This window comes from Salvelinus sp. IW2-2015, linkage group LG4p, assembly GCF_002910315.2.
Source record: "Salvelinus sp. IW2-2015 linkage group LG4p, ASM291031v2, whole genome shotgun sequence".
NCBI classification, from domain to species: Eukaryota; Metazoa; Chordata; class Actinopteri; order Salmoniformes; family Salmonidae; genus Salvelinus; species Salvelinus sp. IW2-2015.
Genome location: NC_036841.1, coordinates 200,157 through 226,243, shown reverse-complemented (window position 1 = coordinate 226,243; position 26,087 = coordinate 200,157). Strand labels below are relative to the sequence as shown.

General features: G+C 45.7%; 1 protein-coding gene across 2 annotated transcripts in view; it reads left to right on the top strand.

The window, feature by feature from the left end:
* Nucleotides 1-26,087, top strand: part of atm (ATM serine/threonine kinase) — a 52,289-nt gene that overhangs the window by 1,259 nt on the left and 24,943 nt on the right. Inside the window, exons 4-46 of one of the 2 annotated variants that reach the window (XM_023979305.2) lie at nucleotides 382-527; nucleotides 6,043-6,207; nucleotides 6,613-6,778; nucleotides 7,133-7,371; nucleotides 7,591-7,760; nucleotides 7,934-8,109; nucleotides 8,246-8,617; nucleotides 8,763-8,960; nucleotides 11,850-11,951; nucleotides 12,059-12,284; nucleotides 12,466-12,597; nucleotides 12,687-12,812; nucleotides 12,920-13,009; nucleotides 13,151-13,346; nucleotides 13,591-13,784; nucleotides 13,932-14,014; nucleotides 14,109-14,264; nucleotides 14,363-14,438; nucleotides 14,560-14,690; nucleotides 14,820-14,937; nucleotides 15,026-15,196; nucleotides 15,965-16,128; nucleotides 16,521-16,764; nucleotides 18,960-19,078; nucleotides 19,176-19,302; nucleotides 19,475-19,674; nucleotides 19,860-20,034; nucleotides 20,195-20,353; nucleotides 20,486-20,618; nucleotides 20,741-20,836; nucleotides 21,026-21,197; nucleotides 21,611-21,752; nucleotides 21,877-22,053; nucleotides 22,221-22,398; nucleotides 22,579-22,687; nucleotides 23,193-23,351; nucleotides 23,439-23,547; nucleotides 23,629-23,717; nucleotides 23,806-23,908; nucleotides 24,021-24,169; nucleotides 24,386-24,490; nucleotides 24,595-24,714; nucleotides 25,200-25,434. In XM_023979305.2, coding sequence (XP_023835073.1) covers nucleotides 382-527; nucleotides 6,043-6,207; nucleotides 6,613-6,778; nucleotides 7,133-7,371; nucleotides 7,591-7,760; nucleotides 7,934-8,109; nucleotides 8,246-8,617; nucleotides 8,763-8,960; nucleotides 11,850-11,951; nucleotides 12,059-12,284; nucleotides 12,466-12,597; nucleotides 12,687-12,812; nucleotides 12,920-13,009; nucleotides 13,151-13,346; nucleotides 13,591-13,784; nucleotides 13,932-14,014; nucleotides 14,109-14,264; nucleotides 14,363-14,438; nucleotides 14,560-14,690; nucleotides 14,820-14,937; nucleotides 15,026-15,196; nucleotides 15,965-16,128; nucleotides 16,521-16,764; nucleotides 18,960-19,078; nucleotides 19,176-19,302; nucleotides 19,475-19,674; nucleotides 19,860-20,034; nucleotides 20,195-20,353; nucleotides 20,486-20,618; nucleotides 20,741-20,836; nucleotides 21,026-21,197; nucleotides 21,611-21,752; nucleotides 21,877-22,053; nucleotides 22,221-22,398; nucleotides 22,579-22,687; nucleotides 23,193-23,351; nucleotides 23,439-23,547; nucleotides 23,629-23,717; nucleotides 23,806-23,908; nucleotides 24,021-24,169; nucleotides 24,386-24,490; nucleotides 24,595-24,714; nucleotides 25,200-25,434 — 6,697 coding nt within the window. Of the gene's footprint in view, nucleotides 1-381; nucleotides 528-6,042; nucleotides 6,208-6,612; nucleotides 6,779-7,132; nucleotides 7,372-7,590; nucleotides 7,761-7,933; nucleotides 8,110-8,245; nucleotides 8,618-8,762; nucleotides 8,961-11,849; nucleotides 11,952-12,058; nucleotides 12,285-12,465; nucleotides 12,598-12,686; nucleotides 12,813-12,919; nucleotides 13,010-13,150; nucleotides 13,347-13,590; nucleotides 13,785-13,931; nucleotides 14,015-14,108; nucleotides 14,265-14,362; nucleotides 14,439-14,559; nucleotides 14,691-14,819; nucleotides 14,938-15,025; nucleotides 15,197-15,964; nucleotides 16,129-16,520; nucleotides 16,765-18,959; nucleotides 19,079-19,175; nucleotides 19,303-19,474; nucleotides 19,675-19,859; nucleotides 20,035-20,194; nucleotides 20,354-20,485; nucleotides 20,619-20,740; nucleotides 20,837-21,025; nucleotides 21,198-21,610; nucleotides 21,753-21,876; nucleotides 22,054-22,220; nucleotides 22,399-22,575; nucleotides 22,688-23,192; nucleotides 23,352-23,438; nucleotides 23,548-23,628; nucleotides 23,718-23,805; nucleotides 23,909-24,020; nucleotides 24,170-24,385; nucleotides 24,491-24,594; nucleotides 24,715-25,199; nucleotides 25,435-26,087 lie in introns of those variants that run through there. The other variant, XR_011474791.1, reaches the window with a different exon arrangement.

The window sequence follows — 26,087 nt, the reverse complement described above, 5'->3', positions numbered from 1 at the left end:
TATATCCCAGGACAAATTAGCTAGCAACAGCAAGCTAGTAAATAAGACAAATTAGCTAGCAAGTGCAAGCTAACTAGCTAAATTGCCATAAATGTTTAATGCTTTTTGACCTGTCCCCAAATTAATGTAATTGGTTTAGAGTTTGTTTTGATATTTTAACCTGCGTGTCGTGATCGTGTTTGGTGTAAGGGGACAAAATATATTTATGCACGATGGCGCACGATAGCGCATGATGGCGCACGCGCGCAYCCGGTTTGGGTTCCGTGTAAGGTGTAGCCAGGCTACTATTTTATTGATTAAGTCCATCGCTTTGCGTTCTCACTGTTTGCGTTCGCACTGTTTGCGTTCGCACTGTTTGCGTTCTCACTGCCTTTCTTTCAGGTTTTTGCAGAAGTATCTGCAGAAAGAGACTGAGCTGCTCCAGTCAGGGAAAGCCAACGTGTCAGCCACCACACAGGCTAACCGTCAGAAGAAGATGCAGGAGATCAGCAGCCTGGTCAAATACTTCATCCGCTGTGCCAACAAGAGTAAGGGTTTGGAGAATCACATACCAGATAAGATCATAGACCTATATGTCCATGTAACAGTACTCTTCTTGCGTTGTGTACAATCATCGACACGGACTCCAACTTGTAGCACTAGGTCTTGGAGATGTATTCTGATACACTGCATCTTGTGTGATGATCTAATAATATTTACAAAAAATTGATATAATAAAAAAAAATTTTTTTGACCACCTAATAGATAAAACTAAAAGGTAAAGCTGCGTATATTGAAGATGCAGACCAAATAAAATAAAATGTATTTATATAGCCCTTCTTACATCAGCTGATATCTCAAAGTGCTGTACAGAAACCCAGCCTAAAACCCCAAACAGCAAGCAATGCAGGTGTAGAAGCACGGTGGCTAGGAAAAACTCCCTAGAAAGGCCAAAACCTAGGAAGAAACCAAGAGGGGAACCAGGCTATGAGGGGTGGCCGGTCCTCTTCTGGCTGTGCCGGGTGGAGATTATAACAGAACATGGCCAAGATGTTCAAATGTTCATAAATTACCAGCATGGTCAAATAATAATAATCACAGTAGTTGTCGAGGGTGCAACAAGTCAGAACCTCAGGAGTAAATGCCAGTTGGCTTTTCATAGAGAGTATCTCTACCGCTCCTGCTGTCTCTAGAGAGTTGAAAACAGCAGGTCTGGGACAGGTAGCACGTCCGGTGAACAGGTCAGGGTTCCATAGCCGCAGGCAGAACAGTTGAAACTGGAGCAGCAGCACGGCCAGGTTGACTGGAGACAGACCCTGCTTTAAAACAGTCACTAAATATTCCAGTTGTTAGACTATTCTCCATGAGAATTAGAGTGAAAAGTGGTTGATCAATATCCCTCATAGGTAAAAATGCCTGTTACATGTTAATTACACTCAACGACTTTAAAACATCCACGTAATAAAAGAAACCACCATAAGAGACTATCATATTCATCACATTACCATCTTGTAACCTCTAATCATGGTCACAATGTCAAAACAAATAAAAGATGTCAATACCATTGACCCTCTGTATTCACATATTAACCTTCAAGTGCTAACTTTCTGCTGATTCATAATCTCAATCAGTCTAGACACTGGTTTAAATAGTCTTCCTACCTAATACGACCCAGAGTACCTTCAACTGCATAAAGAGTGACAGTGTAGTGTTGCAATAGTGGGTCTGTCAACACAGTCAGTGCGTAACTGATCAGGTAAGGAATGGTCCGAGTTTGGTAGGTCAGTACGGATATTGTAAGCAGACTGGTCAATTAGCTCACTCACTACACTGTTACGGTCTGGGTCAGATTCTTGAAGACTCTCTGATCAAGGCAGACCTTCCAGCTGCAGTACATCTTCCACAGAATCCAAAGGTGGTATGTCCTGAGCATCCAAGGATCGCACATCACCCTCCAAGCTTGGGTCACCTGTTCCTTCAGAAGGCAACTCCGACACCCACACTTTTGTTCTCTACTCAGCATCCTCATCATCATCACCCACGGCAGTTTCATGGCAGCTGAGACCACAAAGCCGTCCTCAGAATCTGTTAATCTAGACATCTGTTCCATCATCAACCGCAGCATGGGGAAGAGGAAGAAAGTTGACTGGCATTATCAGGTTGCGATGTAACATATTTTCCTGTCCAGTGGAGCTGTTCTGAATCTTAAAAGGTGTGACTGTCAGCTTTCAATCCAGTGACAAGATAGACAGTATCCTCCCAAAGGTCAGCGAGCTTCTGCTTTCCGCGCTCCCCCTTGTTAGCCAGCAACACTCGATCACCAATCTACACTGGTGCTCCTCTGACTCTTCTGTCGTACAGGTCAACATGCCTCAACTGCTTAGCTGCAGATGCATGTACTGTATTCATAGCTTCTTTCAGATATCTCCTCAAGGACTGAACAAACTGGTCATAGTCGACAACTTCTGGGTTCTCTGACAGAGCCAAAGACTATCAACAGGCAGTCTTGGTGTCCTCCCAAACATTAACAGTAAAGGGACAAAGCCTGTGGTCTCGTGGATTGTACAATTGTACGCAAACGTAAGAGACTTCAGCGCCTGAGGCCATCTGTGCTTTGCTCTCGTTGGCAGAGCCCGGATCATGTTTCCCAACATCCTATTCATCCTTTCGCAAGACCCGTTCCCCATCGGATGGTACGGCGTGGTGTGAGACTTCTGAACACCTGCAACCCTCAAGAGTTCTGCTATTAAAGCGCTCTCAAAGTTGGCTCCTTTATCCGAGTGTATACGGCGAGGCATCCCATAGACACAGAAATACTTGTTCCACAACTGATGAGCAACAGACTTAGCAGACTGGTTCGGACACAATAAGGAATGAGCCAACTTTGTAAAGTGGCCAGTAACAACACATCCAAGGACTTGTTTGAAGAATTTTTAGCAGACAAAAAGTCGATGCACACTAGTTTGAGAGGCTCAGTTGTTATTATGCTCTCCAGAGGAGCTCTGGCTTCCGGGTCAGGAGTTTTGCTCACGATGCATCTCTTGCAGCACAACATATTCCTTTACCTCCCTCTCCAGGCCATGCCAGAAGAACCTCTTGTCTTGTCAGGTAGACTGTTCTCTGTCACTGGTGGCCAGCTTCATCATGGACACCCTTCAACACCATCGCTTTCATGGAGGCTGGAACCACATACAGATACATTTCTCTTTGTAACCACATTCTTCGAAACACGATACAGGACACCCATCTTCATGGTCAACTTGTCCCAACTTCTGAGAAGACACAAAACCTCAACACTCATGGGCACGGTCTCTCCAGGATGGTCTTCTCCCCCTCTCCATAAAGAAGATCACTCTGCTCATCACGCTGCTTACTCATCAGTAGATTGTGTGGCAGGACATTGACATTTGTCTGCTCTGATGGCATTACAGCCTGCGGAAGCTGTGGCAACAGCAGTGCATGTGAGCCCACATCACCATCCCAGCACCTGTGTGAATGAAGAACCGCAACAACTTCTTGTCTTGATAAAGCACCAGATGGGGGGGTCAACAGTAGCCTGGCAGCTAATAACCACCTCGTTGGTGTCAGAGGCTTTGTCAAAGGGGTGGTTGGACCAGCGAAACACACCTTGCACTCTGTCTGTGCGCACAGCGTTAGCTTCAGCTAGTAAGGTCTCGTACCGAATCCTTGTCATTCTATGGATTGCACTGAGTCGTATGAAGGGCTATCTGCTCAAAGCATCTGCAACACGCTCCAGCATTGCAAGGATACATTCAATCGGCTCAGAGCCCTGGGCACTGGTCTGGGGAGCCTGGTCTGGGGAAGGCAACGCATTAGGTGATTCCATGTGGAGCCCCACAACAGGCATGGTGAGCGGCCTGACACCACCAACTTCCTGCTTCATTGTTGCGAATGCTGGACTCACCTTAGATAAGTGAGAGTACCTCCGCTCCCTCCTGTATTCATCCAACCTCTCATGAACATCTTCAGCGGTCCACTACTGTAATGGCTTGCACTTAAAGATAAGCGACAGTTCAGCGTTAGGGCAATGTCTGAGGAACATGACTGTGAGCTCACGAGATGGGTCTTCAACACTTTTCTTTTGTCTTTTTAGACAATCTTCAGCAACCTCCATAGCCCTGTTTAGTCTGAGCCAATAGTCAAATGGTTGTTCATCAGTCAGAGGTAATGTGGCATAAAAGTCAGCGAGGGGCATGCTTGAAAAAGAAGTGTCACTAAAATGTTGTTTCAGTATGTCAAAGATGGGACTTGGGCCTTTTATATAAATCAACGGAGGGATTGCTGCGTATGCCCACTTTAACAACATTGCGGGCCCTTCTCATAAGCCTACGCATAACCTCATCTGCTTGGTCCACCACAGATACGCCCCTCTTACGCATGTAAACCATGACCATATCCTCCCACTCATGCACTGTGCAGAGCCATCCCCCCCTAAAGTACACCGGCTCCTTGATAGACTTCAATACCAGGTTTCAGGCCCAACACATCCATAACCCTAGATCTGCATGCATTCCCCATAACATTGTCCCCAACATGTCCAACAATTGCCTTTGACTCCAAACAGGAGGAAATGTTTTCCCCAATGGAATGACCAATCTGCTAAACAATGTCTGCTCTGAAATCCATGGAGATGCCATAGCTCCCTGTATTTGGCAAACCTTTTTCATTCACATCCTTGGGCGTTTCCCTGTTGAAACTATCATCAAACCCCCCAAAACCCTCCAGTTTAGGCATGTGTGTAGAAGCAACCAGAATTCTGGCTGAACCCCTACCAACAGATGGTGACAGATTAAATGTCAGGAAACCCCTACCTCTCCCAACACCTCACCTTTCATCTTAATAATGGGAAATCAACACACTAAAACAAAAATGCAAAACATTTAAAAATAAAATAATAAAAACTCACCTCAAAATGTAATATTTACAATGGTAAAAACCCAGCCTAGTTAAACACTAGAATTGCAAATAAACAAGTAACACAGAAGTTATCGTTTATCCGTGAAAAGAAAGTTCCAATCAATATAGAAAGTTTCAATAAGAGAAWTCACCAACTTAAGTCATCAAAAAATGGCGCACTAGCACCCTCTTGTGCCGAAACGCGATATCGCCATAAACTGCACTAGCAAAGTCTTATGTGATTCTCCAATGGCAACCACCGCGGATTTCTGATATGGAAATCCAGCGAAGGATGATCCGATCCAGAAGAACGGTCACGGCACCACTGCAACGCTACTCTTCTTGCGTTGTGTACAATCATCGACACGGACTCCAATTTGTAGCACAAGTCATGGAGATTTATTCTGATAGAAATAGCACAAAATTGCACGTCATACAATGCACGGCTCACCATCCAACTCTGCACTCACTCACGCACGCAGGTTTGGTGCTTATTCACTGGGGAACGTAGTTACCAAAATAATACAACGATTACAATACACAATGTAATATTTTCAACAATGTACCTGATAAGTAGCACAAAATTGCACGTTATGCAATGCACGATTCACCATCCGACTCTGCACTCAAGCACTGTACAACATATACGAAACCCCCACACCAGACACAGTAAGTTGCTAGCTAGCATTAGCTGGAATTCTCTACAACAAAATGCACAAAAAACGCTTAATCTTATGTGATGTTCTAATAATATGTACAAATAAATTGTACATTCAAATCATCACTTGGGAGTGATAAATCACTTTTGACGTGGGCTTTGCAACCAACAACCTACTGCTGGTTTGGTGCTTGTTCACTGGGACGATTCTAACTTAAACATCCCCCCTCAAGCAAGTCACGCAAACCAGCCAATAAGATGCCATGTTGAGTAGGTGAAGGCAAGACAAAACTTAAACCAGTTGGCTTAACAATAAAGTGGCAAGGGGAATCACCAATATGTGTCTGAAATGGCTCCCTATTCCTTATATAGTGCACTACTTTTGACCAGGGCCTGTAGGGCTCTGATGAAAAGTAGTACCATTTTGGATGTACTGACTTTATTGTAGTCCCTCTGGGTACTTTAACCCTCCACTTCTCTCCCTACAGGAGGGCCTCGGCTGAATTGTGGTGAGCTCCTGAATCATGTGATGGAGATTCTGCGGAGCTCATTCAGCTGCTCGGCCTATGGGGAGGACTACAGCAGCATCTTGCTCAAGAACATCCTGTCTGTCCGCAAGTACTGGTGTGAGATCACCCAGCAGCAGTGGCACAGTCAGTGGTTTTTATTGTTCCTCTCTCAATACAGCAGAGACTTCAAWTRTTTTTWAATTAACTAGGCAAGTCAGTTAAGAACAAATTCTTATTTACAATGACGGCCTACCGTCGAACAGTGGGTTACCTGCCTTGTTCAGGGGCAAAATGACATATTTTTACCTTGAGCTAACAGCAGAAATCTGCCGTCAGGTGATTAAGCCAACCTTTCGGTTACTGGCCCAACACTCTAACCACTAGGCTACCTGCCACCCCTGTTGAATGTAATCTATGAATGTTAGGAAGAAGTAATTGGTGATGTTTTGGAGTAATTGCAGCTAGTAATGGGTCTGCAATGCAATGTATTGTCCAGATTTTAATTTCATTCTTGTTAGTTTCTAAACAATGAATTCTCTAATCATCTAGATTTGCTGGATCTATATTGTGGCCTTTTCACTGGTTCCTCCAAGGCCATAAATCGTGTGCTTGTGAGCAGGATCATCCACACTGCAGTCCAGGGCTGCTGTCTGCAGACTGAGGGCTTCAGCCATACACTCTTCAGCTTCTTCTCCAGAGCACTGCTCAATGCCAGGTACGATGACAATAACTGCGAGAGGTGACCTGTATCATGCAAGGGAGTTGCTACTTGCCACCGTCATTTTCCAGTAGTTATGCGCCTCAGAGACTGTAGGTGTAAGTTGTCTGATGTGTAAACCTACTAAACTGAACTCTTAGAAATTGAGTCTACAGCAGTGGGGGCTGGTGGTAGGAGCTATAGGAGGACGGGCTCATTGTATTGGCTGGAATTGAGTAAATGGAACGGCATCAAACATGTGGTTTCCATATGTTTGATACTGTTCCATTGATTCCATCCTCTGGTCTACAGTGAGACCTACCATCAAGAGACTTCATCCATTACACCGCATGTGATATGTTCTCTCTCCAGGCAGGAGAGACACTTGGCAGTGGTGGAGCACTTGGTCTCTGCTCTGAACGTCTTCCTGAGGTCTGCTGCCATGAACTGCCGTATCAGGGTGTGTCGGCTGGGTGAGGAGCTCCTGCCCTCTGTGCTCTATGTGTGGACACAGATGAGGCCCAGCACCACTCTCAAAGAGGAGATAGTAGAGTTCTTCAACCTGCAGCTCTGTGTACATCATCCCAAAGGATCAAAGACACAAGACACAGGTATGGCGGGGAATTTTGTGGACAGACTGAAAATGTGAAAAAAACACCATTGTCTTTATGAATCTGTTTCGATGTTGAACGATGAAAAATGGTGGAGAACAACAGACAAGTGTGAAGTGTTCATCACGGAAACCCTTGAAGTAGAATTATATTATAGATCATGATTGATACAGCCCATCTGACAACTTTTCTTGACCATTCCACACCTCACTATTCCAGGAGCCTACGCTGAGGACTGGGTCAAATGGCAGAGTCTACTCTATAACCTGTATGATGCCCTGGTGAGTGAGATCAGCCAGATTGGGAGCCGGGGGAAATATGCCACAGGGTCGCGCCACATCGCTGTGAAGGAGAACCTTATGGAGCTAACTGCAGAAATCTGCCATCAGGTGATYAAGCTACGATCCTTCGTTTTTCCATCTTGACTTCATTTAGTTCAAGACTAAAACCTGAGCTGTGCTGATATCATCTGACATAGTTCTCCTGTTTTTAAGAATGAAAATAGATGATTTTAGTATTGTTGGTCTCATCTTCATGTTTTGGGTGTTTGACTGTTTCTCAGCTCTTTAGCGAGGATTGTAACCTCCAGGTTCTGGAGGTGACTCAGGCCCACCTCAGAGCCACCCAGAGAGGCAGTCCACACGGCACGCCCAGCAAGCGTAGACGCATCGAGCTGGGCTGGGAGGTTCTCCGAGACCACCTGCAGCCACACCATAGTGACTTTGACATCATACCATGGTGAGAAAAGACAATATCACACCAAGGTTCAGTGCTCATTAACTTGCCAAATATCCTTATATTTAGTACAATCAAACTCTTCACATCTCCATATCCTCTGTGTTCCCCAACTCAACAATACAATGTTCCTATCTAGGTTACAGATCACATCAGTGTTGACCTCTAAGTACCCCTCCATGGTGCCTGGCCAGGAGCTGGTTCCTCTGCTGTCCGTCCTGTGCCAGCTGCTGGGGGAGCAGCGGCGGGGTGACAGGGGGCCCTACGTGCTGCGCTGCCTGAGGGAGGTGGCTCGCTGCCAGGCCACACACCCAGAGAGGGCCCAATCCTACAGGGTTGAACTGGGCAGGCTGTGGGGCCGTGTCTGGGCCCTGGCTCTACGGGGGGTCAGCTCCCCCCAAACTGAGGCCCTCAGTCTGGCCCTGCTGTCCACCATCCTCCAGGGAGCCTTCATTCCCATTGACAGAGAGCTCTGGAAGCTCTTCTCTGGCTCGGCCTGCAAGCCCTCTGAGTGAGTCCTTGGCTTTGATGAATGATTTTGTCATATAAAGTCACTTCCTCAACAATTGATTGACTKATTTACTCTTTGCAAACTATAGTGCTTTATGTTTTTTATCTCTGAAGGACAATTTCATCCTCTGTCTCTATGTCTGCAGTGCTGCTGCTCTGTGTTTGGCCCAGGCCCTTCTCAAGTGTCCTGTTCTTAAGAGCCTGGGCACTGGGTGGGACCATGCAGGGGCTGTGGAGGGGGTCGGGCCACCCAGCCTCAAGGAGAACATCATGAGCTGGCTGCTGATGAACGAACAGAGTGAAGAGGCAGAGGAGAGCTCAAGACCACACCCCATCGTCTGCAGGTGGGCAGTTTATCACTGGGCTCGTATCACATTTGTATTCACGCTTAACCTCTCTGCTAGTGTTGTCTAAATCAAATCAAATCTTATTAGTCACATGCGCCAAATACAACCGCTGTAGACCTTACAGTGAAATACTTACTTACGAGCCTCTTACCAACAATGCAAAAAATACGGGTAAGACTAAGAGATAAAAGTAACAAGTAATTAAAGAGCAGCAGTAAAATAATAATAGCAAGACTTTATACAGGGGGGTACCCATACAGAGTCAATGTGTGGGGGCACCGGTTAGTTGAGGTACTATGTACATGTAGGTAGGGTTATTAAAGTGACTATGCATAGATGACAACAGAGAGTAGCAGTGGTGTAAAGAGGGGAGGGGGTGGGGGCAGCAATGTAAATAGTCTGGGTAGCCATTTGACTAAATGTTCAGGAGTCTTATGGTATGGGGGTAGAAGCTGTTTAGAAGCGTCTTGGACCTAGACTTGGCGCTCCGGTACCGCTTGCCATGCGGTAGGAGAGAGAACAGTCTATGACTAGGGTGGCTGGAGTCTTTGACAATTTTTAGGGCCTTCCTCTGACACCGCCTGGTATAGAGGTCCTGGATGGCAGGAAGCTTGGCCCCAGTGAGGTACTGGGCCGTTCGCACTACCCTCTGTAGTGCCTTGTGGTCGGAGGCTGAGCAGTTGCCATACCCAGGCAGTGATGCAACCAGTCAGGATGCTCTCGATGCTGCAGCTGTAGAACCTTTTGAGGATCTGAGGAACCATGCCAAATCTTTTCAGTCTCCTGAGGGGGAATAGGTTTTGTTGTGCTCTCTTCACGACTGTCTTGGTGTGCTTGGACCATGTTAGTTTGTTGGTGATGTGGACACCAAGGAATTTGAAGCTCTCAACKTGCTACACTACAGCCKCATCAATGAGAATGGGGGTGTGCTTGGTCCTCTTTTTCCTGTAGTCCACAATCATCTCCTTTGCCTTGATCACGTTGAAGGAGAGGTTGTTGTCCTGGCACCACACGGCCAGGTCTCTGACCTCCTCCCTATAGGCTGTCTCGTCATTGTCGGTGATCAGGCCTACCACTGTTGTGTCATCGGCAAGTTTAATTCTGGTGTTGGAATCCTGCCTGACCACGCAGTCATGAGTGAACAGGGAGTACAGGAGGGGACTGAGCACACACCCCTGAGGAGCCCCAGTGTTGAGGATCAGCGTGGCAGACATGTTGTTGCCTACACTTACCACCTGGGGGTGGCCCGTCAGGAAGTCCAGGATCCAGTTGCAGAGGGAGGTGTTTAGTCCCAGGGTCCTTAGCTTATTGATGAGCTTTGAGGGCACTATGGTGTTGAACGCTGAGCTGTAGTCAATTAATAGCATTCTCACATAGGTGTTCCTTTTGTCCAGGTGTGAAAGGGCAGTGTGGAGTGCAATAGAGATTGCATCATCTGTGGATCTGTTGGGGTGGTATGCAAATTGAAGTGGGTCTAGGGTTTCTGGGATGATGCTGTTGATGTGAGCCATGACCAGACTTTCAWAGCACTTCATGGCTACAGACGTGAGTGCTACGAGTCGGTAGTCATTGAGACAGGTTARCTTAGTGTTCTTGGGCACAGGCACTATGGTGGTCTGCTTTAAACATGTTGGTATTACAGACTCGGACAGGGAGAGGTTGAAAATGTCAGTGAAGACACTAGTTGGTTAGCGCATGCTCGCCGTACACGTCCTGTTAATCCGACTGGCCCTGCGGCCTTGTGAATGTTGACCTGTTTAAAGATCTTACTCASATCGGCTGCGGAGAGCGTGATCACACAGTCTTCCGGAACAGCTGGTGCTCTCATGCATGTTTCAGTGTTATTTTCCTCAACGCGAGCATAGAAGTAGTTTAGCTCGTCTAGTAGGCTTGTGTCACTGGGCAGCTCTCGGCTGTGCTTCCCTTTGTAGTCTGTAATGGTTTGCAAGCCTTGCCACATCCGACGAGTGTCAGAGCCYGTGCAGTACGATTCGATCTTAGTTCTGTATTGGATCTTTGCCTGTTTGATGGTTCGTCGGAGGGCATAGTGGGATTTCTTATAAGCTTTCGGGTTAGAGTCCCGCTCCTTGAAAGCGGCAGCTCTAGCCTATAGCTCAGTGCGGATGCTGCCTGTAATCCATTGCTTCTGGTTGGGGTATGTACGCACGGTCACTGTGGGGACGACGTCATCGATGCACCTATTGATGAAGCCAATGACTGATGTGGTGTACTCCTCAATGCCATCGGATGAATCCCGGAACATCAGTCTGTGCTAGCAAAACAGTCCTGTAGTTTAGCATCTGCTTCATCTGACTACTTTTTTATTGATCTAGTCACTGGTGCTTCCTTTTTTATTTTTTGCTTGTAAGCAGGATTCAGGAGGATAGAATTATGGTCAGATTTGCCAAATAGAGGCCGAGGGAGAGCTTTGTATGCGTCTCTGTGTGTGGAGTATAGGCGGTCCAGACTTCTTTTTCCTCTGGTTGCACATTTATATACATGCTGATAGAAAWTTGGTAAAATGGATTTAAGTTTCCCTAAATTAAAGTCCCCGGCTACTAGGAGCGTCGCCTCTGGGTGAGCGTTTTCTTGTTTGCTTATGGCGGAATACAGCTCATTCAATGCTGTCTTAGCGCCAGCCTCTGACTGTGGTGGTATGTAAACAGCTACAAAGAATACAGATGAAAACTCTCTCGGTAGGTAGTGTGGTCTACAGCTTATCTTGAGATACTCTACCTTAGGCGAGCAAAACTTTGAGACTTCCTTAGATATCGTGCACCAGCTGTTATTTACTAGTGGGATTATTTTGTCTTGGTACAATGTTTTATGTCTGTAATTGTTTTAACACATTCCTAATAAGAGTTTGTCTTATTCCTCTTTTCACAGGGATTTTCCTCATAACCTAATCCCCAGAATCCTTGTGCCTTTGACCCTCAAAGACACCCGAGCTGGCATTATGTTTCTCCTTGGAGCAAAGGGACTTGAGAGGTGAGGGAAATATTTATCTAAAACCGATAAATTCAACCATATTGTCATCAGTGTCAACATAACTCCATAGATTTCATGCCGCCTTCAATCTTTCCCTCTGCCTAAAGTGCTGTGATGCAAGATCAAACACAAGTGGAAGTTAAAGGTGCCCTGAGTGAGATTGAGAGCATGTACCTGCAGTTCAGCTTTGACGAGATGCCCTCTAACCCCATGGTGAAAGAGATGGTGTCCTCAGCCGGCACCCAGCTCACTGTTGTCCCCAGCCTAAAACACAAGCTGGAGCAGGGCCTCTTGTCTGTGGCTGACCACCTACTCAACTGCTACTCCCCAGATGTGAGTGAATGCCTATGTTAGAACCATGGTTGTGGTTGTTCCACTGGACATCATAAGGTGAATGCACCAACTTGTAAGTCGCTCTGGATAAGAGCGTCTGCTAAATGACTTAAATGTAAATYTAAATGTTGTGTGAGTTGGTGTATGTTCAAAGTAAGTACTGTGTGTCTTTTCTCCTCAGTCTCAGACCACACCACCAGAATGCCTGGTTCGTTGTTCAAGTCTTCTTACTGGCGRTTTAGCAGGATATGTCTCTACTGGTCTCCTGACTGAGGAAGAAGCCTGCCATTCCCAACTCTTCCTAAAGGCCAAGGTAGTCTGAACGGGTTGATAACATTTCTTTAATGCCTGCTGAAAGCCACATATATGTATTTCATTGTATATTCTGTTGGCTTTTCGAAGGCACTGGTTCAGGATTTTAGTGAGTACATATCTAATGTGAAGGTGAAGATGGCAGAGGATGGGACAATGACCACACTCAGGTCTGTCATGCGGCTGTGCACACAGTGTGTCAACAGAGGGGTTAAGGTAAAACGAGCATTCTTCCTCGTCGTTATCATCACCATCAACATCTGTGTTTAAAATCTGGCTCTATATTTGTACTTTCATTTACTTCCACATATCCTCTCCCACAGGACAGTATGAGCTCTGTCTCTTGCAACTTGTTCATGAAGATTTTCCCTGCGAGACTTTTGACTGAACTGGCAGAAATATGCAAACTGTTGGTGAGTCATGGAGAGTTTGCTTTCTGTCCCATCAACCATCGTTTTGACCATTTTTAATAACCATAATTTGGACCTGTATAACCACTCTATAATGATCTGAATTCTGTAAGCTCACCCTGTGTCTGTGTCTCTAACTCACAGCTGAACAGCTCCTGTAAGAGAGGCAGTGTGGGGATTGAGGAGGAGACCACAGATGAGGACTGGGACATGACGAGGACACAGGCTGACCAGCAGGAGGACATTGACCTGTTTGATGATGGAGACGAACCACAGACCAGCACATCTAAGGGGACTCACAGACAGAATGTGGACCCCAATGACACCCAGTGTGGTCCTGGCAAGTGGATGATATCCCACATGTAAAATTAACCCCTCAGCGTCAGCCGCTATGCCAGGATAATATAGGTTGAGGTGGAGCTATTGACATATTGTGTACACCCCATCTGATTCTCTCAGATCAATGAGATATTTCCAGAGGTAGGGGCTTGGGGGATGATAATCAGACCAGGCATTGTCCTCCAAGCATTTCTATGAATCAACCAATGACCAGATGGTCATTTAAATACTCTATCTTCTCCTAGATGCTAAAAGCCTACTGGCTGAGGAGCATTTGGCCCAGCAGGATTTAGCCATCTTGGCCAGTCTGGAGTTCCTGTCCCTGTGTGTATCGGCTGAGTTTATCCACGGGCTCTCTTTCAAACCAGTGGAGGTCCGCCGCAAGTTACTACTGCTGCTGGAGCAGATAGACTGCACCAAGCCACTACACCTCAACATGGTGAGTGACCAGGACTGTGTAGTGTGGTCAATGTTGCACAGCTAATCGTTGTTCCCTACCAATCATGTTGGAAATGATGACGGATGATGATCTTTTATCTCTTAACATGGAATACTAATAGTTCATTATTTTCCTGTCCCCCCTCAGTACCTGGTCCTTCTGAAGAAACTACCTGCTGAGGACACATCGCTGGCAGCTGAAGAGTTTGACTCACTCCTCAGACCTCTGGCGTAAGGAAGGCCTCTGTTTCTAGATTCATATGTCAAGTATACTATGCTATACAGTAGGTGCTGGAGACATTAGGAGTTTTTTTTGTGCTTGCAGGGATCTTTGCTCATTGTACCGCCAGGACCAGGAGATCTGTGCTGCAGTGCTGCTGGGTCTGCTACCGTCTATCCGTAGTCTGGGCCGTACTCAGGACCAGCATAATGACATGAGACACGTCCAGGGAGCTCTGCTCCAAGTGGTCTCTGGATTCTGGTCAGCACCAAAGTCTCGATTTTTGTATTTTGACTTCACAATAATTATTTTTCTTTGTTCTAGAATTGAACTTACAACTTTTTAATGGTCTCTTCTAGCATTTTGGGCAGAACGGGGAAATGCACAGCAATTGTAAAGGTGGCATTAATTCACTGTCTACTGGCTCTACTGGAGGTGAGCTCACAATGTTTTGAAATCACAGCATAGTAACTGCCCATGATAACCACCCTGTCTTTAGGTAGATAGAGGGTAATAACACCAAACATTTACTTCCCTGTCTCTCCCCCTATGTCAGGCTGACCCTTGCTGTAAGTGGGCGGTCCTTACCCTGAGGGAGGAGGAGCTTCCAGTGTCCGTCATCCTCCCGTCCCACCTGTCCGACTCTCACCATCACGTACGAATGCTTGCAGCCATGACAGTGGAAAGGTTGGTTTTACCGACAGAACACTCTCTCACCAGCCTTAATTCCATCACAGAAGCTAATGTTTCTCAAGTTAAAAAGTAAATATTTACATGTTTGACATATCTACCATGCATGCTCTCTTCCATCCATAGGCTGTTCTTGGAGATGACACCAGACAGCTTGGAGAAGAGAAAGATGCTTCCTCTGAAATGCCAGCAGACAGCCTTTGAGAACATCTACCTGAAAGCCCAAGAAGGGATGAGGGTCCAGGTAAGCCTGTCTTTCACATATTACTCTGACAGACGTTTTTATGGCCAGTCCGTCTCACTATCCCTCTGCTCTCCCTGGTGTGTCACAGAAGAACAGCTCTCCTGAAGACCTGAGTGACGAGACCTTTAACCGCAAGGCCACGCTGTTGAAGAGTGTGTCGGTGGTGCTGTGCTGCAGCCCCGTCTGTGAGAAACAGTCCCTCTTCGCCCTCTTCCAGTCCTACAAGGAGAACAACATAGAGGAGCCGCTCATCAAAAAGGTAAGGGAAATTCATTTGGCTACACATATTTACGGTCTCATCAATTATTATGTTTTGTATTCATGTTTCTTAAACTGAAAGCACTTTATAGTGTATGTAGGTAACTCGCCCTTTCCACCAGTGGTGGAAAAAGTACCCAATTGTCATACTTGAGTAAAAGTAAAGATGCCTTAATAGAAAAGGATTCAAGTGAAAGTCACCCAGTAAAATATTACTTGAGTAAATGTAATTGCTAAAATATACTTAAGTATCAAAAGTAAAAGTCGAAAACATTTCAAATTCCTTATATTAAGCAATTCAGACAGCATCATTTTCATGTTTTTTATTTATTTACGGATAGCCAGGGGCATGCTCCAACACTGACATCATTTACAAACTAAGCATGTGTTTGGTGAGTCCGCCAGATTATAGGCAGTAGGGATGACCAGGGATGTTCTCTTGATAAGTGTGTGAATTAGACAATTTTCCTGTCCTGCTAAGCATTCAAAATGTAACGAGTACTTTTGGGTGTCAGTGAAAATGTATGGAGTAAAAAGTACATCATTTTCTTTAGGAATGTAATAAAGTAAAAGTTGTCAAAAATATAAATAGTCAAGTACAGATACCCCAAAAAACGACTAAAGTAGTACTTTCAAATATTTTTACTTAAGTACTTTACACAACTGCTTTCCACCGTCACTACATACAGTATCTCTCTGACTACTGTATCAATATGCTATGATATTGACAGACTGAATGTTAACCTGGTTTGTCTCTCACCCCCTGTAGGTCCTGGGCAGTGTGTCCAGAGCTCTGGGCTACAGGAGTGTGGAGGCATTTGTCAGCTCTCACCTGGATTACCTGGTGGCAGAGTGGCTGGGCCAGCATGGCTACACTCTGGAGTCCTTCCCATACACGCTGCTCAACCACGCCACTCTCAAGGACTTCTACAGGTAGGTGCCACAAGCTTAGTTTACGTTCTACATTTCATTTTTTACTTTAGTTTATTTAGTAAACATTTTCTTCACTCTATTTTTTTAACTGCATTGTTGGTTAAGGGCTTGTAAGTAAGCATTTCACGGTAAGGTCTGCACCTGTTTATATTTATTTCATTTTTTATTTAACCTTTATTTAACTCGGTTACTACTCAAATTCGCCGCATCCCATACGTTTTATGTCCATAAAATGACTTTGTGAATTTACTGATCTGACAGAATTGAGGTGAAAGTAGAGTTTCTACCATATTGCTTTCACCTATTCAATCATGTCAGATCACCTTAAGGAAAGAAGGAATGATGCATCTAAATAAGATTTATTTATTTGTTGTTTCTTTGTTTTATCCCAGCTCCTCCTATCAGGTCCTTATCCCACACCTGGTCTTCCTGGATGACTTTAAGCAGGTGAAGTCCATCAGCACCCACCTGGGTAAGGACTGGAAGAAGCTGCTGGCCAACTGCTTCCCTAAGATCATGGTTAACATCCTGCCCTACTTTGCCGTGTCGGGCCAGGATGCCCAAGTGGCCCAGCAGAGAGAGAAGGCCCACAGGGTCTATGACCTACTCAAGGACAGCAACTGCCTGGGCAAACCGGTGAGGAAGACACGCTTGGAGTCTCTGTGCCTGCAGCTGATGGGCTTAAAACTCTTTAGGATGTTATCATGTATAAACCAGGTTTGCGATCCATTCCTTTTCACTTCATCCCCTGAAGTGGCTGAATTTAAATGGAATTGACTCCAACCCTGGTGCCAGGTTTGCTAACTGTCGTGGAAATTTTTATCAGAAAGGAAGAGAAAGACTGTAGATTCTTCAAAACTTCAACCAAGCAAAATTTACAAAGTTGTAGGACAGGGCTTTCTTACACTACTACATTGTCTTTGTAAATGGCTTCTGTTGAGGCAGTTATTTTACCTTCATATGGTTCAAAACATTCTTATGGAAATCATTTAAACAGTTACAAATAATTGAAACAGTTACAAATCATTTGAACAGTTACACAGGAGTACACCCTTCGTCTGTACAAAGAGGGCAATCATCACGTTGACACTGTCCACACTGCCAGGGTTCAGCGTCGACCTCCTGCTTCTTCTTCCACCTAATCTGTCACGGTTTTCCAATGTAGTCCTCCAGTGACTCTTTGGCTTTCTGGGGCGGCAGGTAGGCGTGGTTAGAGCATTGGGCCAGTAACCGAAAGGTTGCTAGATCGAATCCCCGAGCTGACAAGTAAACAATCAGTCGTTCTGCCCCTGAACAAGGCAGTTAACCCACTGTTCCTAGGCCGTTATTGTAAATAAGAATATGTTCTTCACTGACTTGCTTAGTTTAAGAAATGTAGAATAAACAGAAATATATGTATACATACTGTGTGCATCTGGATGGCTGACCAATCAGTCATTGGTGGGTAATGTTCCTTTATGCGATCACACAGTGCAGCAAGTTGGGCCTGATAGGGTTCATCGTCCGTACATAATATGAATCTCTCGTCAATACACACTCAGGAAACAAAAACAAACAGTATTTGGTTAGGAACGTCTTCCTTTCTTATAATTAAAAAGGAGTAATTTCTTCTCATCAAAATATTTTAGATTTTGTACCCACATGGTATTTCTTCATATGCACATTTAAGGTTTTAAATGTATAGCTGGTTTCCCAATCATAACCAACTGTTTTACCAGTCCATTGATTAATACATTTTCTTTTACAATATTTTTCTATCCTGCAGGAATARTTTTTACTTCTATCTCAGGACCCTGTCCTGGAACACTTTCATCACGACCCTGTCCTGGTATCTATAGTACTTCAGGACCCTGTCCTGAAACACTTTCATCACGACCCTGTCCTGGTATCTATAGTACTCAGGACCTGTCCTGGAACACTTTCATCACGACCCTGTCCTGGTATCTATAGTACTTCAGGACCTTGTCCTGGAACACTTTCATCACGACCCTGTCTGGTATCTATAGTACTTCAGGACCTTGTCCTGGAACACTTCATACGACCCTGTCCTGGTATCTCTATAGTACTTCAGGACCTTGTCCTGGAACACTTTCATCACGACCCTGTCCTGGTATCTATAGTACTTCAGGACTGCGCGCTGTTGACCTTGGTGTCCGATCAGCAAACGGAGTTGGCCAACCCATCCTCGTCGCCAAGAATTGTCGTGGAAATTCTAACCAGAAAGGAAGAAAGAGACTGTAGATTCTTCAAATAAAATCTTTATTATTCTGGAGCGGTTCACAATTCACTCAATAGTGCAGAATTAAGAGCCCAACTAGCAAGATTTGGGTCTCAGCTTTTATAACCTTTGTCTATGTGGCAGTTTAGCAAATGTGTAAGAGCCTGGTGGGAACATAGTAACAAAACTGGTGTTGTCACTTGTTTGTACGCTATCTAGCTGCTGCTGCTCAAGCTAGCTTCTGTTCTCTTCATATCTCCACACAGCTGTGCCCTTGAAAGATACAAAAAGAACAGGATGGACCAAAAATTGTGGTCACTCTCAGACGGCCCTTTGTCTTTGGCCGCGTGACTAAGTTACACAAGAGTGGAAGAACACTAGCTTCTTCTTACATGACAGAAACAGACAGTGGGAATGTACAGGTTTAAGGCTTATACAGGGTATGTGCATAACAGAGTTTCTAATTTTCCCACCATACAACCCATTCGGGTTGAGCTAGCTACAATCCGCAGCAGCAGTCAAGTGAATCTGCATTAGAAGCTGTAAAAGCAGTCTTTAATGTCTGTCTCTCTCACAGACCTAACTTACTGTATCACTGTTGGACTTTCCACAGCAAATCGACAGCCTGATTCACAGTAACCTGTCAGACATTGTGGTGGAGCTGTTGATGACCCTGTATGAAGGGGCTGCTACTGAGGAGGGGGGCAGAGGGGACCTGAGAAGGTTCATAGGGTAATGTTCACTACACATCACTTCTTACCACTCCACAACCACCCTTAATTGCATTCAGAACCTTTCATTGACTGTGATGTTAATATGTTCTCTGTAGGGAACTGGACCCAGCCCCAAACCCACCCTATTTCAGCTCCTATGTCATAAAAGCCACACTGGACTATCTCAGCTCGTGTCACAGTGCCAATCTCAAGTCCCTGGTGGCCATTTTATCCAAGACTCCGGTAAAATGCTCTCCTGCTCTCATCATTGTATTGCAATGGCTGTAAAATGTTATTACACAATGGAACAGAATAGGGCTTTACAAAGTTGAGTGGTTTCYTGAGCCCAATTTTTCAAAACGTTTAATCTGGAAAGGAATCCGGATTCTGTGACACTCTTGTGTTGTGATTCTAGATCTCCATCCAGAGGATCCTACTGGCGGTGTGTCAGAAGGCAGCTGAGACGATCAATGCCTACGAGAGGCACCGCATCCTGCTGATGTACTACCTGTTTGTCAGCCTGCTGCTCAAGGAGGTCAAGGACGGTCTGGGGGGAGCCTGGGCCTTCGTCCTCCGAGACATAATTTACACACTCATCCACCACATCAACAGCAGGTTAGGGGTAAACGCACGCACGCACGCACGCACGCACGCACACACACACACACACACACACACACACACACACACACACACACACACAAAGTCTGCTGCTCACACACAGATCCAATGGAGTGACTCATCATTTTTGCTCTCTCTAGTAGTTAACTGTTTTTCTGCCTGTTCTTGTTTTCTGACAGGCCTGCCCAGTTGGACGAGGTGTCCAGCCGTAGTTTCTCCCTGTGTTGTGACCTACTGACCTCTGTGTGTCGCACGGCCGTGCAATTCTGTGACGATGCTGTGGAGAGCCACCTCCAGGTCATCGTTGGTACTCTCACTGCCCAGGTGACAAACCAACTTGCTATCTCACAGCAGGTAAGACATGGTTGTATTACATGGCCAATAGACTCTTTGTATGACAAATAATAATTTGCTCTAAGTGGGTATTACACTGTTCATTGTTCTCTTTTTCCTTCTCTCTCCCCTCTCTTCTCGCTCCTTTTTTTCTTTCTCTCTGTTGATCTCTCTCTCTCAGGTGCTCAGTCTGTTGAAGTTCCTGGTCGTAGAGAGTCAGGACAAGCTGAAGAGTGCCATCCAGAAGTTAGAGCCCTTCCCAGACCGACCTGAGTTCAGAGAGCTGAGGGCCGTGCAGCACACACTGAAGTACAGCYCAGGGAAATTCACTCTCAGACAGGTAAGGGCACCCCCTTCACACACAGGGCACAGCACACACCCTCTAACCACTCATGTATGAGCTCTACAGCTGATTCACACTTCTGTCACACTATTGCCACATCCCATGAGCCTCTCTGTGTCTCGTCCACAGGAGATAGCCCACTTCCTGTCTGTGGCTTCCTGTGACTCCCTGCCTCTGACCAGACTGGAGGGGCTGAAGGACCTGAGGAGACAGCTCCACAACAACAAGAGCCAGATCAGACCGCTGCTGAGAGAGTGCCTCGGTCAGAGTGGGGGAGGGCTACCGTAGTCTAGATATGTTACCAGACCCATGTATCTGTGTGTGGGGGTGAGTGTGTGTTAGTTTGCCCTTTTTGAATCCTATCTCTGTACCTCTTCATTCTAGCGGACCCTGAAGAGAGTGTGTTGGTGCTGCTGGTCCTTAACCTACTACAGCTCTGTAAGCTAGCAGCCAATCACCCTGGAGGAAGAGACATCTTAGGTATGTATGGTTACCACAACCTCACTGTTGGCACTCTGCGTATGTTTCCTCTCTCAGCCCAAGAAAGCATCAATAATTGTTAGTGTAGTAAACTAGGAAGTAAACTAGGAAGTAGTTTCGGCCGGCTTGGCACCGTTGTGTGAAAAGGGTCTTAGTCTTTTCCTTGACCATGTGCTTATGTTTTTATAGAGGCTGCAGGGAGCTGTCTGGGAGAGCTGGGGCCTGTGGATTTCTCCACCATCGCTCTACTCCATGGGAAGGACCAGCTCAATGCCAGAGCTGTATCACTCTTCTCTCCAGTGGAACCACAGTGGCTCTACATCATCCTGAACTGCATCAACAACGCCCTCACACACCACTGGTACACCATACAGGGGTCTACGCTGACATGTTTTCAAAGAGCACATTTGCTCCAAAGTTGAAAAATGTAGGTTTAGAATTTTAGTATAGAAAAATATTATAGGTATAAATGATAAGAATTGCCACCAATTACAAAATACATTTACATTTTTTAGGGGCACTGGTGCTCCCAAAATACAATTCCAGGTAGCACAGTAACATATTTAGGAGCATATGTGTACATAATGGTAGCAGTTTAGAGCCCTGCCATATACTGTATCTAATGGCCCGAAAGTACAATGACACTTTCCTACTAATTCAACACTGAATTTAGCCCAGGGAAGTAGCTACTGTACTGTCATAAGGTTTTCATATAGTGAGTGTGTCTTGACATGCTGTCATGTTTTGTTGTGGTCCCATGTGTTTTTCTGTCAGTATTGAGGTGAGGCAAGCTGCTGTCCAGAGTCTGAAGGACATCTTGGCCACCCAGGCTGGAGCTGACTTCTGGGAGATCCATAAAGACAACCGTGACCCCATGCTGGCTTACCTCAACCCTTTTAGATCTACCAAGAAGAAGGTTGGGCAGACTTTTCAAGACCTGAAATATCACATCCTCGTATGTGTGTCTGAATTTCGTAGTGTGTGAATTTGTTTGCATACATACATGTGTCGGTGTGTTAATTATTCATTCACCTGTGCAGGTGGTCGGGATGAGTGAGGAGGTGAGCTTGGTGGCTAGGGAGCGGTTGGAGAGCCAGGACCTGTGGGTGCCTGAGGCTGGCGGCCATAAGGCCTGGTTGAAGACGCTCTGCATGGTTCTGCTGGACAGTGGAGGGGTCAGGAGTGAGGCTCTGCTGCTTTCCCGGCCCCTGTGTCTGGTGAGGGCATGGCTGTTATATTTCTAGGCCAGCACTTGTGCTAATGCTAATTTCTTGTTCAGTCAGGCATCTCTCGCTATCGCCGTTGTACACACATGTTCAATTTCGGCTCGTCTTTCCAGTCAGATATCCCTGTCTCTAACCCCTATCCTTTCACATGTGTTCAGGTGAAAACAGACTTCTGCCAGAGGGTGCTGCCGCTCATCATCCATGACATTCTGCTGGGGGACTCTGACGGCTCCTGGAGGAAGCTCCTCTCCACACACATCCAGGACTTTTTCACCAGCTGTTCCAGTCGTGCCCGGGCCTCCAGCCGCTCCACCACTCCTCTCCCCTCCGACTCTGGTGGGTTTTACTCTCCATCTCTCTCTAGCTTTCTTTCTCTAGCTCTTTCTCTCTCTCTCTCTAGCTTTCTTTCTCTCTCTCTAGCTCTCTCGCTCACTGTTTATGTTTGACTTTAGACATTTCTAGTAGCTTTTTCTCCTGAAGATGAGGTCATTACAGTGATTTTTATTATCTCAGCAGGAGAGTCGGACATCTCCAACCAGGGTCCGTTGGATAAGGCCTCTCTGCGCACCATGCTCTCTGTCATTAACTATCTGAGGCAGCAACAAAGACCTCTAGAATCTGATAGGTTTGTAGATGCATTTGCTCTTATCTTCCTGACCTGTACGACTATAGAATCTACTGCACCCCTCTCTCTGTTAGGTGGTACGGTGTTTGATGCTGTTGAGTTGGTTCTAGTAACTTGTGTGGTACGGAGTTTGATGCTGTTGAGTTGGTTCTAGTAACTTGTGTGGTACGGAGTTTGATGCTGTTGTGTTGGTTCTAGTAACTTGTGTGGTACGATGTTTGATGCTGTTGTGTGTGTTCTAGTAACTTGTGTGTACGGAGTTTGATGCTGTTGAGTTTGTCTAGTAACTTGTTGTGGTACGGAGTTTGATGCTGTTGTGTTGGTTCTAGTAACTTGGGTGGTACGGAGTTTGATGCTGTTGTGTTGGTTCTAGTAACTTGTGTGGTACGGAGTTTGATGCTGTTGTGTTGGTTCTAGTAACTTTGTTGTACGGATTTTTGATGCTGTTGTGTTGGTTCTAGTAACTTGTGTGGTACGGAGTTTGATGCTGTTGTGTTGGTTCTAGTAACTTGTGTGGTACGGTGTGCCACTCTAACTTCTGGTTGGAGCTGAACTACCTGGAGGTGGCCAGGGCGGCCCAGTCCTGCTCAGCCCACTTCACAGCCCTGCTCTACTCTGAGATCTACGTAGACAAGATCAAGACTAACATGGAGGAGAACCGCAGGTACACTACACATGATGAGAAATACTGATGTCTCTTATGCCTTTCTTATTCTGTGTTGTTCTCATCATTCTTTACCTCTGCTTACAGAAATCCAGCCAGAGCGTCGCGCAGAATCACATTTGATGAGAGCAGTCAGAACTTCCCCATCTTCAGTCTGACAGAGGAGAGTGTGAAAGACACTGGTATCAGTCTACAGGTAGAGTTGATTTTGCAATTAACCTTTAGGGTTGTTGTCCAATGCATAGCTCTGTACTATCATTTCTTTACCATGTCTTAGGACCTACTGATTGAGGTGTATCGTAGTATTGGGGAGCCAGACAGTCTGTATGGGTGTGGAGGTGGGAAGATGACCAGCGCTCTCACCAGGTGAACTTTGTTATCCTACTTTTGTTCTGTCTTGGATATTCAAAGTTCTGTTTGCTGATAATTCTCTTTTTGTGTGTCTGTTTTGTAGGATTCGGACCTATGAGCATGAGGCGATGTGGGGAAAGGCTCTGACCTCCTACGACCTCCACTCCAATCTTCCTGATGGCACACGGCAAGTGGGCATTGTGGAGGTAAGCAGAAACTTGTTTGAACTCCAAATCGGTATCGTCTCTGTCTGTCTGTGTAAACCATTGTTGGGGACAGATGACAAAACCTAATGCTGCTTGTCCAACGGTCCCTCAGGGTCTGCAGAACATTGGTCTGAGCAGTATCCTGGCCACCTACCTGCGGGGTCTGGAGAGTGAGGGGGTGGAGTGGGGGGCGGAGCTAAGGGAGCTCAGGTTTCAGGCCGCCTGGAGGAACATGCAGTGGGACTGTGACCTATCAGAGAGGTGAGTGGAAAGGGCCTCGGGTTGTGACTTTTATCAGACAGGTGAGTGAGAGGGGCCTCAGGACTGTGGCCTATCGGAAAGGTGAGTGGGAGGGGCCTCTGGAAGACAAGGGGTACTAAAGTAAGGGTTCCTGAGGTGGTATTTTAGAAGGTGAAGAAAATATTGCTAAATGGATTGACATGTGCCCTTGGTGTCTTGCCTTCTTGCTTGTTTCAGGAATGAGAAATTGAACCCTGGCTTCAACGAGTCAGTGTTCTGCTCCCTGCAGGCTTTGAGAGACAAAGAGTTTTCCACATTCGATCAAACTCTTAAATATGCCAGGTAAACAAGGTTTCCCTCATGGAAATCAACAACTATCTCTCAGCCATCAAAATATCACCACACAAACAACTGTACTCATTGAAATTACTTGTGTGTGGCATCAGGGGCAATGAGGTGGAGGAACTGTGCAGAGGCAGTCTGGAGGCAGTGTCCTCTCTCTACCCTGCTCTACGGAACCTCCAGAGGATCAGTGAGCTGGAGAGCATCCGACAACTCTTCTCCAAGTATGATCTTCCTTCCCAGCATGTCAACATCGCTAATTTCAAATATTTATACAGTATAGAAATAGTGTATTTTATGTTTGATACCTCAACACAATGCACATCCACAAACCTAGAGATMTTGTATTTTTTATGGTTTTACAGGTAAACAAAAAGAACATGGGAGACTGTTAGGAGTGTAAATGCTTTTTTCAGGCTGGATCATGTTGTATGTTTTAATTATGTAATGTATTGATTGTTGCTGCCTTCTTGGCCAAGGTCTCCCTTGAAAAAGAGACTCTGGGTCTCAATGGGCTTTTCCTGGTTAAATAAAGTTTAAATAAAAAAAAAACAGAGAGACTTGTAGGCTCCTCCCTCTTTCAATTATTATTTTAAAAAAACATACAAAAAACACATGATCAGATTTTTTAGAGAGTGCAGGGTTTTGATACGTCAATCTCTTAGGTAATACAAGTCATGTAACTTATATTTCCCCTGGCCTGTGGCAGGCCCCTGACCGACGTAGGCCTGGCCGAGGTGTGTTCCCATTGGCAGCAGCACTCCCAGCTGCTGGTGGACAGTGACTTTACGCTGGTGGAGCCCATCCTGGCCCTGCGCTCCGTGGCCCAGGAGACCCTAATCTCCCAGGAGAGAGACCCTGAWAAGAACAAGTACCTCAGCACTGTCCTCACCTCCCACCTCATGGAGCTCTGCCAACTGGCCCGCGCCGCAGGAAACACACAGGTAGACTGGAGCTCAGCGCTCACTGTGGGGGTGTTTCATACATGTATAGGGTTTATATAGTGTGTTCCACATGTATAGTGGGTCTACTCTACACGTAACAGGAGGAGAATGAGTGCACGTGTTTTTTTTGGTCTGGATTCACACAGCACTCAACCATTTACCGGTATGTTCTCTTAAATAGTGCAGCACAACATGCATTTGCATTGGTCTCTAGTGACTTAATCGGTCTCTATGTGTGAGTGACTATATCGGTCTCTGTGTGAGTGACTATATTGGTCTCTATGTGTGAGTGACTATATCGGTCTCTGTGTGAGTGACTATATTGGTCTCTATGTGTGAGTGACTATATCGTCTCTATGTGTGAGTGACTATATCGGCGTCTCTGTGTGAGTGACTATATTGGTCTCTATGTGTGATGACTATATCGGTTCATGTGTGAGTGACTATATCGTCTCTGTGTGAGTGACTATATCGGTCTCTTTTGTGAGATGACTATATCGGTCTCTATGTGTGAGTGACTATATCGGTCTCTATGTGTGAGTGACTATATCGGTCTCTATGTGTGAGTGACTATATCGGTCTCTATGTGTGAGTGACTATATCGGTCTCTGTGTGAGTGACTATATTGGTCTCTCTGTGTGAGTGACTATATT